This window comes from Garra rufa, chromosome 16 (assembly GCF_049309525.1).
Source record: "Garra rufa chromosome 16, GarRuf1.0, whole genome shotgun sequence".
Taxonomy (NCBI): Eukaryota; Metazoa; Chordata; class Actinopteri; order Cypriniformes; family Cyprinidae; genus Garra; species Garra rufa.
In genome coordinates, this window is record NC_133376.1 from 16,943,131 (window position 1) to 16,957,966 (window position 14,836).

General features: G+C 35.2%; 1 protein-coding gene across 1 annotated transcript; it reads right to left on the reverse strand.

Annotated features, from left to right (window-relative positions):
• Positions 1–419: 419 nt before the first annotated feature.
• LOC141287885 (SH2 domain-containing protein 4A) lies at positions 420–14,411 on the reverse strand. The gene is made up of 4 exons (XM_073819980.1): positions 14,313–14,411; positions 10,514–10,894; positions 1,125–1,272; positions 420–579 (listed from the first exon to the last, which is right to left on the reverse strand). Exons 2-4 carry the CDS (start codon positions 10,692–10,694, stop codon positions 459–461), a joined length of 450 nt encoding a protein of 149 aa, XP_073676081.1. The 5' UTR covers positions 10,695–10,894; positions 14,313–14,411; the 3' UTR covers positions 420–458.
• Positions 14,412–14,836: the final 425 nt, after the last annotated feature.

Genomic DNA, 14,836 nt, shown 5'->3' on the forward strand with positions numbered 1-14,836 from the left:
TGTGCCATTTGAGGTCTTTGCTACCTTTCTGTGTCTTGAACATGGTAGTTGCATTGCTGTCTATGCAGGGTCAGAAACTCTAGTATTTCATATTTCAGTATTTCAATTTGTGTTACAAAGATGAACAAAGGTCTTATGGGTTTGGAACATAAATAATGACAGAATTTTCATTGTTGGGTGCACTATCCCTTTAATACGAATTGCTTGTTGTATTCCTAATACTAAATGAATTAATATAAAATAGTAATGCAATCATTTTTATTATTGTTGGGCATATGTGTCTTCGTGGCAATTTTAATTAGACATTTTATGCCATTTTTGTCCGATAAACAGTTTTGGAACTGTGTTGAGATGCCACTTTTTCCAATACAACATTATTTCTGAAGCAAAACTACTGAAGAAGCAGTGCAGTACCCCAACTTTCTTTCTTTCTTTCTTTCTTTCTTTCTTTCTATTTCTTAAAATGTAATTAATATTTTAGTACCCCCACACACCTTGAGCAGTAGCTGGATCCCTGGTTCTGTGCTGGTTTGGTGTGCTCTGCTGGTCCAGCTGCTCTTTACAGGTTCTACTTTTGCTCTGTGAACAAATAAAAACACATTTAGCTCTGTGGTTTAAAAAGCGTTAGATTGCTATTTCCAATAATGTTTGTGTTTGAGGTATCGTATGCATGTATTTTTTTTAATCTGCTGTTAGTATGTGTTTTTGCCTGCTGTTACTGGGGTTTATTATATTGCTCTCTGGAATATTTAATTCTTTGTGAAACAGAAAGGTTCTTCAGGTATTAAAGGTTCTTTATGGAACCATTTAAACAAAAAGGTTCCTTTATGGCATCGTGAAGCACCTTTATTTTTAAGAGTGTAGATGTCCAATGCACTCTACTATTAAAAAGTTTGGAGTTGGTAATTTTTTAAATGTTTTTAATAGTCTTTTAAACTCAAAATACAGTAAAATAGTAATATTATAAATATTATTACAGATTAAAATACTGTTTACTGTTTAAAAATGTGATTTATGGCTGTGATATAAAGATTCATTTTTAGCAATATTACTTCAGTTTTCAGTGTCAAATGATCCTTCAGAAATCTACCTGCTGATATTATAGAGAATAGAGGGTGTTGCACCTGTTGAATGTATTAGTGTTGGCCGCTGTCTTGTTTCTCAGCTCGGACAGGATGAGTTTTGGAGATTTGAGGTCATCTGATTCTCCGATAATACACACATGCACATCGCCATCACTTCCCAGCAGCCAGCTCACACTTTTACAAGGGCCTGAGGATAAAACAATAAACATGTCAAGAAAATCAGTATCTGAGAAACAATAAATAAATGAGCAGCAAAGAAACAATTAGGTTACAACGACAAAGATACATAACAGATGCAAGAGCTCACGTTTAGTCCTTACAAATAATGGGTATTTTCGAGGTCTAATAATATGTAATTTTATGCTTTTTAGATCTTCTTTATTCACCACAAGGGGATGCGGTTTGGTACTTTAACATGAACCAGTGTAAATCATATTTCTCCACTGATATCCTTTTAAAATTGTATTATGATGCATATTTTTTGGTTACAGAAATCTGTGAGATGTTAACCAGCCAAACCCCTGACCCCTTGATTTCCAATATCTCTGTAGTGTATCCTTTTCACAGACAGATGGCGCTGTGACATTGACTGAAATTGACCCTACTGTAGGTCGCCTGCTCTGGGTAAAAGTCTTTCAGTGTGTGGATGTCAATCCCCGCGTTCATCAGGCTTGTATTATCACCTTACGGACATTTGCACCGACTCACAAAGGCTGTGAATCCTTTCCAGTCACCCTCATCATTATTTCAGTGTGATTTAACCTTCTCAGATTACACCAAATGTTTGAAGGCAAGAAATGAAGTGTGATAAACTGATATGTGGCACTTACGTAAAAGGCGACAAAGAGGATCCTTGTGTATATCAGCTAAATAATCTAAAAGTACATCGTAATACCATGAATATCAAAGAGGGAATTATGGAAATAGCTAAAAAAAAAATGTCAGTGTGGAACCGTTTGTTCCAGCACGGGACGATCTTTCCATTTCTTTTGCATGGGCGTAAGTGAAAACCTAACACCCTCAGTTCCAGCAGAAAAGGTTACGTAAAGAACCGGTTCTCCAGGTTGACAGAAGCCACGGTTCGTCTAAAGCGAGGCAGATCATATGGCTTCCATGCAGGAATGATTTCTGTCAGATATCTCAGAAATGTCCAGTATGTCTTGCTGAAACTACAAAAGTTACATAATATTGAACTGGCACTCATCTTTATAAGGTATTTTGTCATGATAATGGGTTGTTTGTGTGTTTGTGTAGTGTTTGTGCCAAGGTCACATGGTTCACCCGCATTTGCTGCTTAAAACATGGTGTTTGTGTTTGACAGGTGATGTAACGACATAATGATAAATATGTGTTTTTGAGGTGTGTTTCTTAAAGCACTATGACCCCACTTGAGCAGCCCAGGGCTTAATCTGACCATATTAGAGCTACACCTCGTAAAGGAACGCAACCTATTATAGTTGAGCTTTTTCTTTCTTTAATGTAATAAAACTACAAATAAAATAAAAAAAGGCCCTTAAAAATCTGGTTATACTATCTCAAAGGAGACTTTCATTGTTTCAAAGTCACTCTTTGCTTCTCCATAAAGGGATAGTTCACCCAAAAATGAAAATTTTGTCATTAACTACTCACCCTCATGTTCCAAACCTGTAAGACCTTTGTTCATTTTCAGAACACAAATTAAGATATTTTGATGAAATCCAAGAGCTTGTATAGACAACAATGCAATGGACAGATGCAAGGCCCAGAAAGGTAGTAAGAACATAGTTAAAATAGGTTATGTGACATCAGTGGTTCCATCATAATATTATGGAGGTACGAGAATACTTTTTGTGTGCTAAGAAAACAAAAATAAGATTGATTTAATTCAATATGGACTATTTTAATCATGTTCTTACTAACTTTCAGGGTCAGGAAGCTCTCGGATTTAATCCAAAGATTAATGAAGGTCTTACTGGTTTTGGAATGGCATGAGGGTGAATAATTAATGACAGAATTTTCATTTTTGGGTGAACTATCCCTATAACACCTCAGATTATTTAGTCATGAGTTAATATTAAGATGTTTGACTTTAAAGAATGTTTAGTCGGTATAGCTCGCAAGCTCGTTCCTTTGGCTGAGGATTTGCTGGACTAATTTGTGCTTCTAAATGATTTGCACCTTTAAAGGACATATCCGGGAAAAATAGGACGGGTCATGCTACAGAAACACTCCTGGAGTGTGACATCACATCCTGTTGCTCATATTTGTTGCATATTAGGTGTCTATAGTAATTCCCTAGGCTTATGTTTAGTCTGACCACACCTTGAAGTCTCCATTTAGTATTAATTTAATCTAGCTGTCAAACAGAAACGATTGACACCTAACAGAGATCTCATTGATGATTTTTCTCTCCAGTGGGCAGAGTCTTGGGTACAAAGTTCCAGCGATAGCTTGTAGTTTTGTTAGTCTGTGTGCAAAAAGAACTGCCAACAGAAACTTCAACAGTATTTATCTCGACGCAAAGCTGACACACAGTATCAGCTGAGGCGACTGAAACCGGCCACAAAGTGCTGAGCGAGAGAAAGACAGACACAGCTGCGTTTCACAATGCTGGCATTGACATGAGCTGTGAACCAGTTGTGCGTCCGCGGAGAAGTTGTGCGTCCGCGGAGAAAAAATCAAAAGAGCACAGAAAGAGATTTGACTGTCCATGTCAAGCTGAAGTAAATGAATAAGAGTCAAACTGCATGACTGTGACACAGCAGCTCTCTTTTGTGCAGGAGCTAAACATATCACAAAGGCCCTGTGTTACATGTGGCCCATGTGACGCTTTTTTGATGAGAAACAGAAGCCGGGGGAGAATGCCAGCGCTATTGATAGGAACACTTACGAGAACATTTACGTCCTTGAGCAAATGTTGTAAGCATCAATTCCTGCTCGGTTGGATTCCATCGTCATCAACACATGAACTGAATGTTTTTTTTCCCCAGCAAGAGAACATGGGTTCAAAGTTGTCACAGATGTCACTCTGATGTTTTAAAATTCCTTGTATGTTTATGCCATGTTACACAAACTGTTCTCTTGCTTTTTCCACATACTGTCCAGTGGCGGAGCTAGAATTTTTTACATGGGGTGGCCAGGGGGTGGCCACTGCTATTTCAGGGGGTCCTCACACACGAACTCTACTCATAAAGTTGAAATAATAAATTAAGGAATTCTAAAGTTTTATTTGCAAAAATAATGCTGAGTTCATTTACAAAAACATTAGCATAAAGAAAAAACAACTAAACAAAAAATACTGCAATTAGAGCATACATCAAACCCGGATTTGAAAACAAAAACACAATTTTAGTCATCACTTACAAACTTATCCTAGTTATGTTTAAAACAACATAATTCTGCTGTTCTGATGAGAACTGGCAAAACGTTTCACAAATTCATCCATGTTGAGGGAGCGTGCCCTCCTTGACTCAACACTGAGAATCCCTAGGTGACTTTAAGGTGGGTTTTAATAAGTTTTAACGCAGAGAAGCTTCTCTCGCAAGTTGCATTGCTCACTGGTGTAACAAGAGACATTTTACAAAGTCCAAATAACATTGTTAATTAAATATAATAACTTATATACAGGGCACAAAATTCACTTTTTCACTTTTTACCAAAAATAAAAAAATAAAAAAATAAATATAAAAAATAGGAGCACCCAATTTCTTTTTTAGTAATGCACAGATATTGATTCTTCATGGTCTATTCTGATTGCCGATGTTTTACAAGCAAATGGGCTGATTCTGAAAGCCTTTTTTACATATTTATTTTATGCCTTAAGCAAGGGACAAGAAGCCATTTATAGGTACAGCCATTTAAATTTGAGACAACCACTGCATTTTTTAAGAATCTACATAAATAACAAAATATATTATAAATGACAAAAATAAACGACACAGTTCTTTCTTAGTCGTGTAGAATAAATGCAGCCATAATCAAAGTAGGCTACTCTTTCAATATTCAATGTGCAAACAGAGACCGAATCTTTCAAGATTGCTTTTGAATGCGGTGCGCGTTTTGGTTTCGTTTTAATGATCGCGCGAAACTCTCAGCAGCGCTAAGCGTGCATTCTACAATACAAGAGATTACTTTAACAAAACCATTTGAAAGTGGGAGGACACAAACGGGATTTTGAAAAACGTGTCCCCAGAGAAAATTACGTCTCCCGCTGAGTTATCATATGATGTGAATGTATGGCGCGTTGTACAGTAGCCTATATTTTGACTGATACTTAAAATGTAAAAATGTAAAGATTAAGTTCAAATGGTTATGTAATGTTGGAGCGAACAGCAACCTGTCACTGCATCAGCTCACATAAGTAGTTAGGCTACCGAAAGTTTTGTAAAGAATTGAAACCAAGTTGCACCACAACAATTTCTCACTCTTGCATAAAATATAATTAGATTTTGGAAGCATATGCGACAAAACGGTCGCAATTTCGAGCCCTGTACATACATGGTATGGTACATGGTATGTAGGCTACATATAATACCATAGCACAGATGAAGTATAGCGTTAACTATCTAAAGTGTGAATTGATCTCTCTAATCTCATTAAGTTAACTGATGTCGTCGTTGCCTAGTTAATTTACACAACGGATAATATACCCAGCAAACAAACCTTATGATAAACTATAAAACGTACGGTATTTCAAAAATGATGTTTTATTATTCGTCTTACATTGATGCTCATGTCTTTGGCTCGTCTCGATTTGGAAATGGCTTAAGCAGCGTTACCGGCAAAATTCTAAAACGTCTTTAGACAAATGAGATGTCAATCAGCATCAGGTACTGCCAGCAGCAAATAAAATTTTGGGGTGGCACCCGGGGTGGCCAATCGGATGTCAGGTGTCTCTGGCTCCGCCACTGATACTGTCATTTGCAAACCACACTATTTGCTTCTTTTTTTTCCTCTGTTCTTTGAAGAACTGTCGTTTTTAAGGGAACGGTTTACCCAAAACTTGCTCACCCTTAGGCTATCCAGAGTTTAGATGAGTTTGTTTCTTTGTTGGAACAGATTTAAGGAAATTTCACATTTCATGACATGCTCGGACAGAGTGGGAGATAAAAACTTCACAATAACTCACAAGTAATTCACATGAGACCAGTCCAACAATAAATGTCTTGTGAAGTGAAGCTGTGTGTTTGTAAGAAACAAACCCCTTATTAAGACTTTAACTTTTAACTGTTGCTGCTGGCCAAAACAGTTAAATGGAAAAAGTCAATCCGTCTTCTTTTTGGACTGGAGTCGTATGGATTAATATAATGTTTTTATCAGCTGTTTGAACCCTCATTCTGACAGCCCCCATTCACTGCAGAGGATCTATTGGTGAGCAAGTGATGTAATGCTAAATTTCTCCAATTCTGTTCCCATGAAGAAACTAATTTATCTACAGGGTGAGTAAATTTTCAGAATGTTCATTTAAATATAAAGGCGTTGATGGTTCCATGAAGAAACTTTAAAATCTATGGAACCTTCTAATTCCACTACATGTGCTTCATAGTGGAAAAAGCTAATTAAAACTACTTCACACTACCTCTTTACACTAGTTTTTTTTTTTTCATTTTAAAATGAAAACGTTCCTCATCTACACTAGCGTTTTCACTGAGTTTCAGAAACGATCTCCTTCCACACTACACAACTGAAAGTGCATGTCACATGACCATTCATAATAAGTGTGATGTTATTGTTAACAATCAAGGTTGTCAAGGATATGCAAAGCAATTGTGGCCATCGTTTTCACCTGTTTCGGTCCATTTACACTGAAACGCAACCCCGGAGTTTTCAAACTAAAACAGAGTCTGCAGCTTTTTTGAAAGTCTCCCTTTTCAAGGGTCGACAACTAAAGTAGTGTAGGCGACAAGCATAACATAGCTAAAGTTATGCATTTTAAAACGAAAATGGAGTTTTCAAACTAAAATGGAGTCTGCATTGATTTCAAAACACTGTTTTTTAAGGGGTGAAAATTGTGTAAACGACAGGCGTAACCATAGCACAAGTTATGCATCTTAAAATGAAAATGCAGCGGTGTAAACATGGCCTTGCAATTCCGGGAATTTTCAAATTAAAATGGAGTCTGCAGCATTTTTAAAAAAGCTCCGTTTTCGAGGGTACAAAACGGCAGAGTAGTGTGAACAACAGGGGTTACCGTAGCAAAAGTTATGCATTTAAAAAGAAAAGCGCACTAGTGTAAACATGGTCTCGCAACCCTTGAAATTTTTAACTAAAACGGAGTCTGCAGCATTTTCAGAAATCTCCGCTTTCAAGGGTTGAAAATGATAGAGTAGTAAGTAAACAACAGGTGAAACCATAGCAAAAGTTATGCATTTTAAAACAAAAACACACCAGTGTAAACGTAGCCTGAAACACAACCCAGAGTTTTTAAACTAAAATGGGGTCTGCAGTGTTTTTTCGAGGGCCGAAAACGCCGGTGTAGTATAAATGACAGACGTAACTGTAGCAAAAGTTATGCATTTTTAAACGAAAATGCACTAGTGTAAACATGGCCTCGTAGTTTTCAAACTAAAACAGAGTCTGCAGCATTTTCGAAAGTCTCAGTTTTCGTGGGTCAAACGGCAGAGTAGTGTAAACAACAGGTGGACCCATAGAAAAAGTTATGCATTTTAAAACAAAAATACACTAGTGTAAACGTGGCCTTGCAACCCTGGAGTTTTCAAACTAAAACGAAGTCTGCAGTGTTTTCGAAAGTCTAACATCATGCTCATTATGAATGGTTGTGTGACATGCATTTTTGGTTGTGTATTGTGGACGGAGATAGTTTCTGAAACACAGTGAAAACACCAGTGTAGACTGGTGTAACTAGACTAAATTTCATTTTAAAATGCTTTTTTAAACTAAAAAGTACTAGTGTAAACAGGGCTGAAGAAAAAAAATTCTTTTGAGGAATGTTCACTAAACGGTTCTTTGGGAAACTAAAAATGGCTCTTTTATGGCTGCTCTGTTTTTGCATGTTGTGCTTCCTGAGAACATTCCATGCCCAAATCTCTGGCAAAGCACATCCTCAGGCATTAGTGTTAGAAAGCCCTGAAATGTTTAGAGGAATTTATGGCGGCAGGGCCCCTGCGGCATTACAGGGGTTAGATCCTAAACGACGCCTAAATCCTTACAAATGCTAATGCTATGGAGATAAACAGTAATCTACTGCAAGGTGATTTGCATGTGAGTATTGTGTTGTGGTGCAAGGTGAGTGTTGAAAAACTGGAATTTGGCTCTGGTTTCGCCCTTGCAGCTGAAGCGTGTCTCTGCGGTATTGTTATGTGACTCTTTCTCCCTTTCAGGTCACTTCATTTCCTTTGGCCTCAAAAATATGTGCTCACCTTGAAATGACGTTCGAACATTTCGCACAGGTATTGATTTTCTTGTTACATCAGTGAGGGCGTGTTAAAAGATTTATTTTGAGTTCCTTGTAACACACGGCTTTCATACAGTTTGCTTGAACTGTGTAAAAGGAGATTCAATAAAAGTGAATCATTCTTTGGCTACGTTCACACAGCAAGGGGTGAATTAACTAAATCAGGCTGTAAATGTGTTGAAATGGCACTACCACTTTTAAAAGATTTTAATGTTTTTAAAGAAGTCTCTTCTGCTCACCAAGCTTGCATTTATTTGATCCAAAGTACAGTAAAAAAAAGTACAATTTTAAAATATATTTTTTACTATTTAATTTAACTGTTTTCTATTCGAAAATATAATGTAAAATGTAATTTATACCTTTGATTTTAAAGCTGAATTATTAGCATCATTACTCGAGTCACACGATCCTTCAGAAATCATTCTAATATTCTGATTTGCTGCTCAAGAAACATTTATTATTATGTTGAAAACAGCTGAGTGTAATTTTTTCAGGCTTCTTTGATGAATAGAAAGTTCAGCATGAATAGAAAGTCTTCTTTATCTTAAATAGAAATTATTTGTAACATTATAAATGTCTTTATCACCACTTTTGATGATTTTAAAGCATCCTTGCTAAATAAATGGTATGTAGTGTATAAGTTTACAAACACTTTTTATTTTAGATAAATGCTAATCTTTGGATCTTTCTATTCATTAAAGAATTCTGAACAAAATCTACTCAATTGTTTTAAATATCGATAATAATAATAATAAATAAATAAATGTTTCTTGAACAGCAAATCAGCATATTAGAATGATTTCTGAAGAATCATGTGACACTGAAGACTGAAATAATGATGCTGAAAATTTAACTTATTTGATCACAGAAATAAATTACATTTTAAAATATATTAAAATAGAAAGCAGTTCTTTCGAATAGTAAAAATATTAAACAATATTACTGCTTTTAATGTATTTTGTTTAAAAAAACACTAAAAAAATCTTACTGTTCAAAAACTTTTGCCTGGTAGTATAAATTACACTAGTTGAAATTTTGTGGTCAGTAAGTTTTTGTTTTTGAAAGATATGATTTTTTTATTTGGTGACAGTAAAGACATTTATAATGTTACAAAACAAACATCAAATAAACACTGCTCTTTTGAACTTTCTATTCATTATATGAAAAAAAATCACGTTTTCCACGAAAATGTGGATTTGACACAACTGTTTTAACATTAATAATAAATGTTTCTTAAGCAGAAAATCAGCATATTAGAATGATTTCTGAGGGAAAATTCAGATTGTTTTAAATTGTAAAATAATTTTTCACAATATTACTGTTTTTTAGGGATGCACCGATCCGTATCGGCCGATCACTTGCGCGTTTTGTCAGTAAAGCCGGTTCTGTAATCAGCGGTAAATGCCATCAGGTGCGTGATTTCACGTTGAGCCGTATATACTACACACAGCCGTTGTTCACTGACGAGCTGCGCACATTCACACTGATAATGAACATTGATTTGCGCAGCTCGTCGGTAAACAGCGGCTGTGTGTAGTATATACGGCTCAACGTGAAATCACGCACCTGATGGCATTTACCGCTGATTACAGAACCGGCTTTACTGACAAAACGCGCAAGCATTATCGGCCGATTCGTATCGGTGCATCCCTACTGTTTTTACTGCATTTTTAGCAAATAATGCAGCCTCTGTGAGCATAAGAGCATAAGAAAGCAACTGTCAAAACGTTTTTCTCTTTTTTTTATTCACTGCTATCATTCACTATTCAAAATCTTCTCCATGGGCTTCAATTCAACTATTGAAACACGTCATTGAAACCAAAAGAAACATTTTTGCCTCATGTGCTGAATTTTTAGTTCTTTCAGGTTTAATTATGATGTCTTAAACTTAAGAATCTGCCGTTTTTAACACACAGTAACCTGTCAGAGTGACACAAAAGCATTTGGCTGTTCTGTAAATAGTTTTTGTCTTGTTGATGCTCACAGAATGACAGACGTGGCTGTATTTTTAGAAAGGGTGTGAGTAAGTTCATACCTTTCTTTTGCCGGAGCTTTTCTTTTTTAATCCCCTCCCTGCCCTCCTTCTCTTCCCGCTCCTTCCAGCGCCGGACTTGTTCCTCTCTCATTTTAAAGAAGAGAATCTTCTTCTGTTCTTCATTCAAGGCCTCGAGTACATCAGGGTCGATGTACATGTCAGTTAGGATTTGCTGCAGCATGTTGTGTCTGTTTGTGTCTTGTTGGCTTTTGAATATGTGTGCTGGTGTACAAAAATGCTCTCTGAAGAGTCCAGCTCCTTTTTAGGAATTCTTGTTGCCCTTTGTTCAAACAAAAGCTTCCTCTATTTTCCCGAGATTGGCATTTTAGATCCTGCTGTTGAGTTCGTTCCTGTCCCACACGCTGGCCATGTGATTCCAGTCTGAAAGAGAGAGAGAAATGGGAGGAGGTGAAAAAAAAAGAAAGATCCATTACAGCATCTGTTGCCAGTTTCGTTCACCCCCTCTTTATGGGCGACTACTTTATATCTCTGGATTAATTAATCCTGATTTCACTCGTAAAACAACAAAGCTTCCCACTCCAATTTCCTCTTTCTGAAGAGAGCGGAGCAGTTTTATTGTTCCTCCACAGGAAGCTTAATGAAGCTCTTAGATGTTTTGAGAAGTTTTTTTTTTTTTTTCTCTATAAGAAATTCGTAATCATATATCATCACACTGCTGTTCAAGTTTGGGATCAGTAAGATTTTTAATGTTTTTTTTTTTTTTTTTTTAAGTTCCTTATGTTCATCGAGGCTGCATTTAGTTTGATTTAAAAAAAAAACGTAATATTGTGAAATGTAAAATACCTGTGTTCTATGTGAATATATTTTAAAATGTAATTTATTCCTGTGATGCAAAGCTGAATTTTCAGCAAGGTGTCTTCAATGTCACATGATCCTTCAGAAATCATTCTAATATGATGATTTATTATCAATGTTAAAAGTGGTTGTGCCGCTTAATATTTTGTTGGAACCTGTGATAATTTTTAGTTAAAGTTAAAAAGAACAAAATTGGTTTAAAATAGAAATATTTTGTAAAAATATGGTGTGTTATATTGTTAGAAAAGATTTCTATTTTGAAAAAAAAATGCTGTTTTTTAAAACTTTTTATTCATCAAAGAATCCTGAAAAAAAATCACGTTCCACAAAAAGCAGCACCACTGTTTCAAACGCTGATAGCGAAATAGCATATTAGAATAATTTCTGAGGGATCATGTGACACTGAAGATGTAATGGCTGATGAAAATTCAGCACTGCCTCACAGAAATAAATTATATTTTAACGTATATTAAAATAGGAAACCAATATTATAAATTGAAATAATATTTTACAATATTACTGTTTTTTCTGTATTTTTTAACAAAGTAAATGCAACCTTGATGAGCATAAGATAATTCATTGAAAAACATTCAAAATCTAACTTAAAAATAACTAATGCCTAACTTTTGAATGGCGGTGTATGTATAAGCATTTAATAAGAGTATAACAATAGTTAATGTTATTTCTTAACATAACAGTAAAGCATTATTTAAAAATATTATTCATAATTCAAAAGCGTTTATCCACCAAATCAAAGTCAGTATGGCAAGATTAACATGCAGGTTTTGTTATCATGTGACAAGAAAAATATGCAACTAAATGAACTTCTATAAATATAACCTATTTTGACATTTTTGTGAATGTCAAATGAAGTAACTCTAAGACAATTTTTTGGTAGTGATGATTTAACAGTTATTTTAAATGGATCATATGCAGTATGTGTGTAAAAACTTTTCTGACCTATGACTTGCCTATTCATAAAAAGGACAGAATACATGATACACTTTAAATGCTTGTTTGGTTTCAATGTAAATATTTAAAAGCATTTTAACATTTTTGAGATCGACACTGAAGACTGGTTTAATGGCTGATGAAAATGTAGCTTTGCATCACAGGAATAAATTACATTTTTAAAAATATTAAGATAGAAAAGCATTATTTTAAACTGTAATAATATTTACAGTATTACTGTTTTTTTCTGTATTTTTGATCAAGTAAATGCAGCCTTGATGAGCATAAGAGAAGTCTTTAAAAACAATCTTACTGATCCCAAACTTTTGAATCTCAGTGTATATGTAAACATAATAATAAATAAGAGTATAATAATAGTTTGTGGTCTTAATATTTCCTAACATAACAGTAAACAATTAAAAAAAAAACATTTGAAACCTTTTTTGACATTTTTGTGAATGTCAAATTAAATTACTCTAAAACAATTTCTTGGTAGTGATGATTTAACAATTATTTCAAATGGATCATATGCAATATGTGTGTAAAAACTGCTTATTCATAAAAATGACAGAATACATGATACGCTTTAAATGCTTGTTTGGTTTCAGTGTGAATATTAATAGCATTTTAACACTGTTTTAGCTTAAATTAACAAGAATTTTTACTACTTTACTTCATATTTTCTCTTAAGTCGCAAAAAAAAAAAACTTGCGTAATTACTTAAAAACATTAAAAACATGTTCGCCATGAAAGATTATTCAAGTAATTTTTTTGGCATTAATTGACTTTTAATGTACTGCAGCATTACGTTAATAGCCGTGGATCTTCAGGTGCATATACACTATATGAGTAAAAACTCATCATAGTGAGTCATCTTAATATATTTGCTATTTTGTAGGATAAGCAGAAGCCAATGAGTGTTGTGATAGAAAATCTGTCTATGAAATCATAATAGTGCTATGAACCCACTCAGGTATAAATAAAGCACACAAAGCGGAAAAATTTTCTTTTTTTCCCAATGACGCATTTCAATAGTTGAATTGAATCCTATGAGAGGCTTTGAACATTGGAGTACAGTTTGAGATACAACTGAGATCTTATCTGTAGCTTTTAAGGAGACACACTTGAGATGATAACACCCTTTACTTAATCTCATTGCTGTCTAGAAGAAGCAATTGTTGAATTACAGTGATTCTCATTGTGATTTTCTCTCCTGTAGGGGTTAAAGAAGACTGTTAGGACTGATTTGAGGGTTTAATTCAGCCCAGTTGTGTTCACAATAGCAATCTGTGCGTGATCTTCCTCTCTCTGTTGACTTTGGCTAAATGAACACCTATATTACTCTTCATCATTCACTTTATTTAGTTGTCTCTCATTCAGTAGCTCCATCCCTGTTGCTGTTTACACAGTGTTTACACTCGCTCTCCTTTTCTTTATTTCTCCATGCCAGAGATTAATCCTACTCCACTACCATTCCTCAAACAAAGAGCCTCTTTATTTAAAACCAATCATGTACCAGGTCAGACATGTTTCTTTACCAAACAACTAACAAAGCCATTCAAAACAAACAAAGAAGCAATAAATTAATAACCATCTGTGCTTTTTAAGTGGAGTGATAAGGAACAAACACAACAACTCGAGTTTACTCAAGCAAAGCTAACAACCTGAGCATAAAACTAGTTAAAATGCAGCTGAAATAACATGCTAAAACTGTGTTGGTGCACTTTGGGAACGTTAGGGATGGACAATAGAGACAGCCAGGGACTAAGACAGTTACACAAAGACTCACAGCACAAAAGACTCTGAAAGTTGGCAAATGAGCAACTATAAGAAACAAAGAAAGCAGCCGCTAGACAGATCAGGAGCTCTGTAACTTTAACCAAAACAGACTGAGTTATTTAGCACACGAGAGAGAGGATACAGAGAGATCGAGAGAGACACAGAATGAAAAAGCTCTAAAGATGTGGACAAAGAGACTGCTGAGTGCTGATGAAGTGTGCTAAAAGAGAGAGAAAAGTGAACTAGTACTCACATTCAGAGCTGGAGAAGTGTGCTGTGAAGTTGTGCTAGTGAAACAGGCAGCAGCGTGTGTGTATGTGTATGTGTTTGTGTGTGTGTGCCTCTTTCTCTCGGCTGCTTTTGTATTTGAGTGCACTACTGGTGTGACATCATCTCTCTCCCTCCTTCTCACAGACTTCCTCAGTCTAACTCTCCTTCTTTGTCTCCTCCCTCTCCCTCGCTTATCAATGTGTTTCATTGGCATAACAAAAACAGCTACATTTGAATGGCCAAATCAGCTGGTTAGACTGATGGTGTTATATGGGAAATGGTAACAATTTACAATTTACACTAACAAATGTACTGTTGTTGAAAAGTTTGGAATTAGTAAGATTTTTATTGTTTAGAAGTCTCTTGTGCTCACTCTGGCTGTTTATTTGATTAAAAATACAGAAAAAAAACTGTAATATTGTGAAATATTGTGACAATTTAAAATAACTTTTTTTTAAAATATACTTTAAAATATAGTTTATTCCTGTGATGCTAAGCTGAATTTTC

Bases quoted from the DNA above. Each gene is read 5' to 3' on its own strand.
- LOC141287885 (XM_073819980.1), bottom strand. From the start codon at position 10,694: ATGCTGCAGCAAATCCTAACTGACATGTACATCGACCCTGATGTACTC. The intron at 1,273-10,513 runs GTATGAACTTAC...TTTTATCCTCAG, and splicing joins AAAGCTCCGGCAAAAGAAAG to GCCCTTGTAAAAGTGTGAGC. The intron at 580-1,124 runs GTGCAACACCCT...ATTTGTTCACAG, and splicing joins AACACTAATACATTCAACAG to AGCAAAAGTAGAACCTGTAA.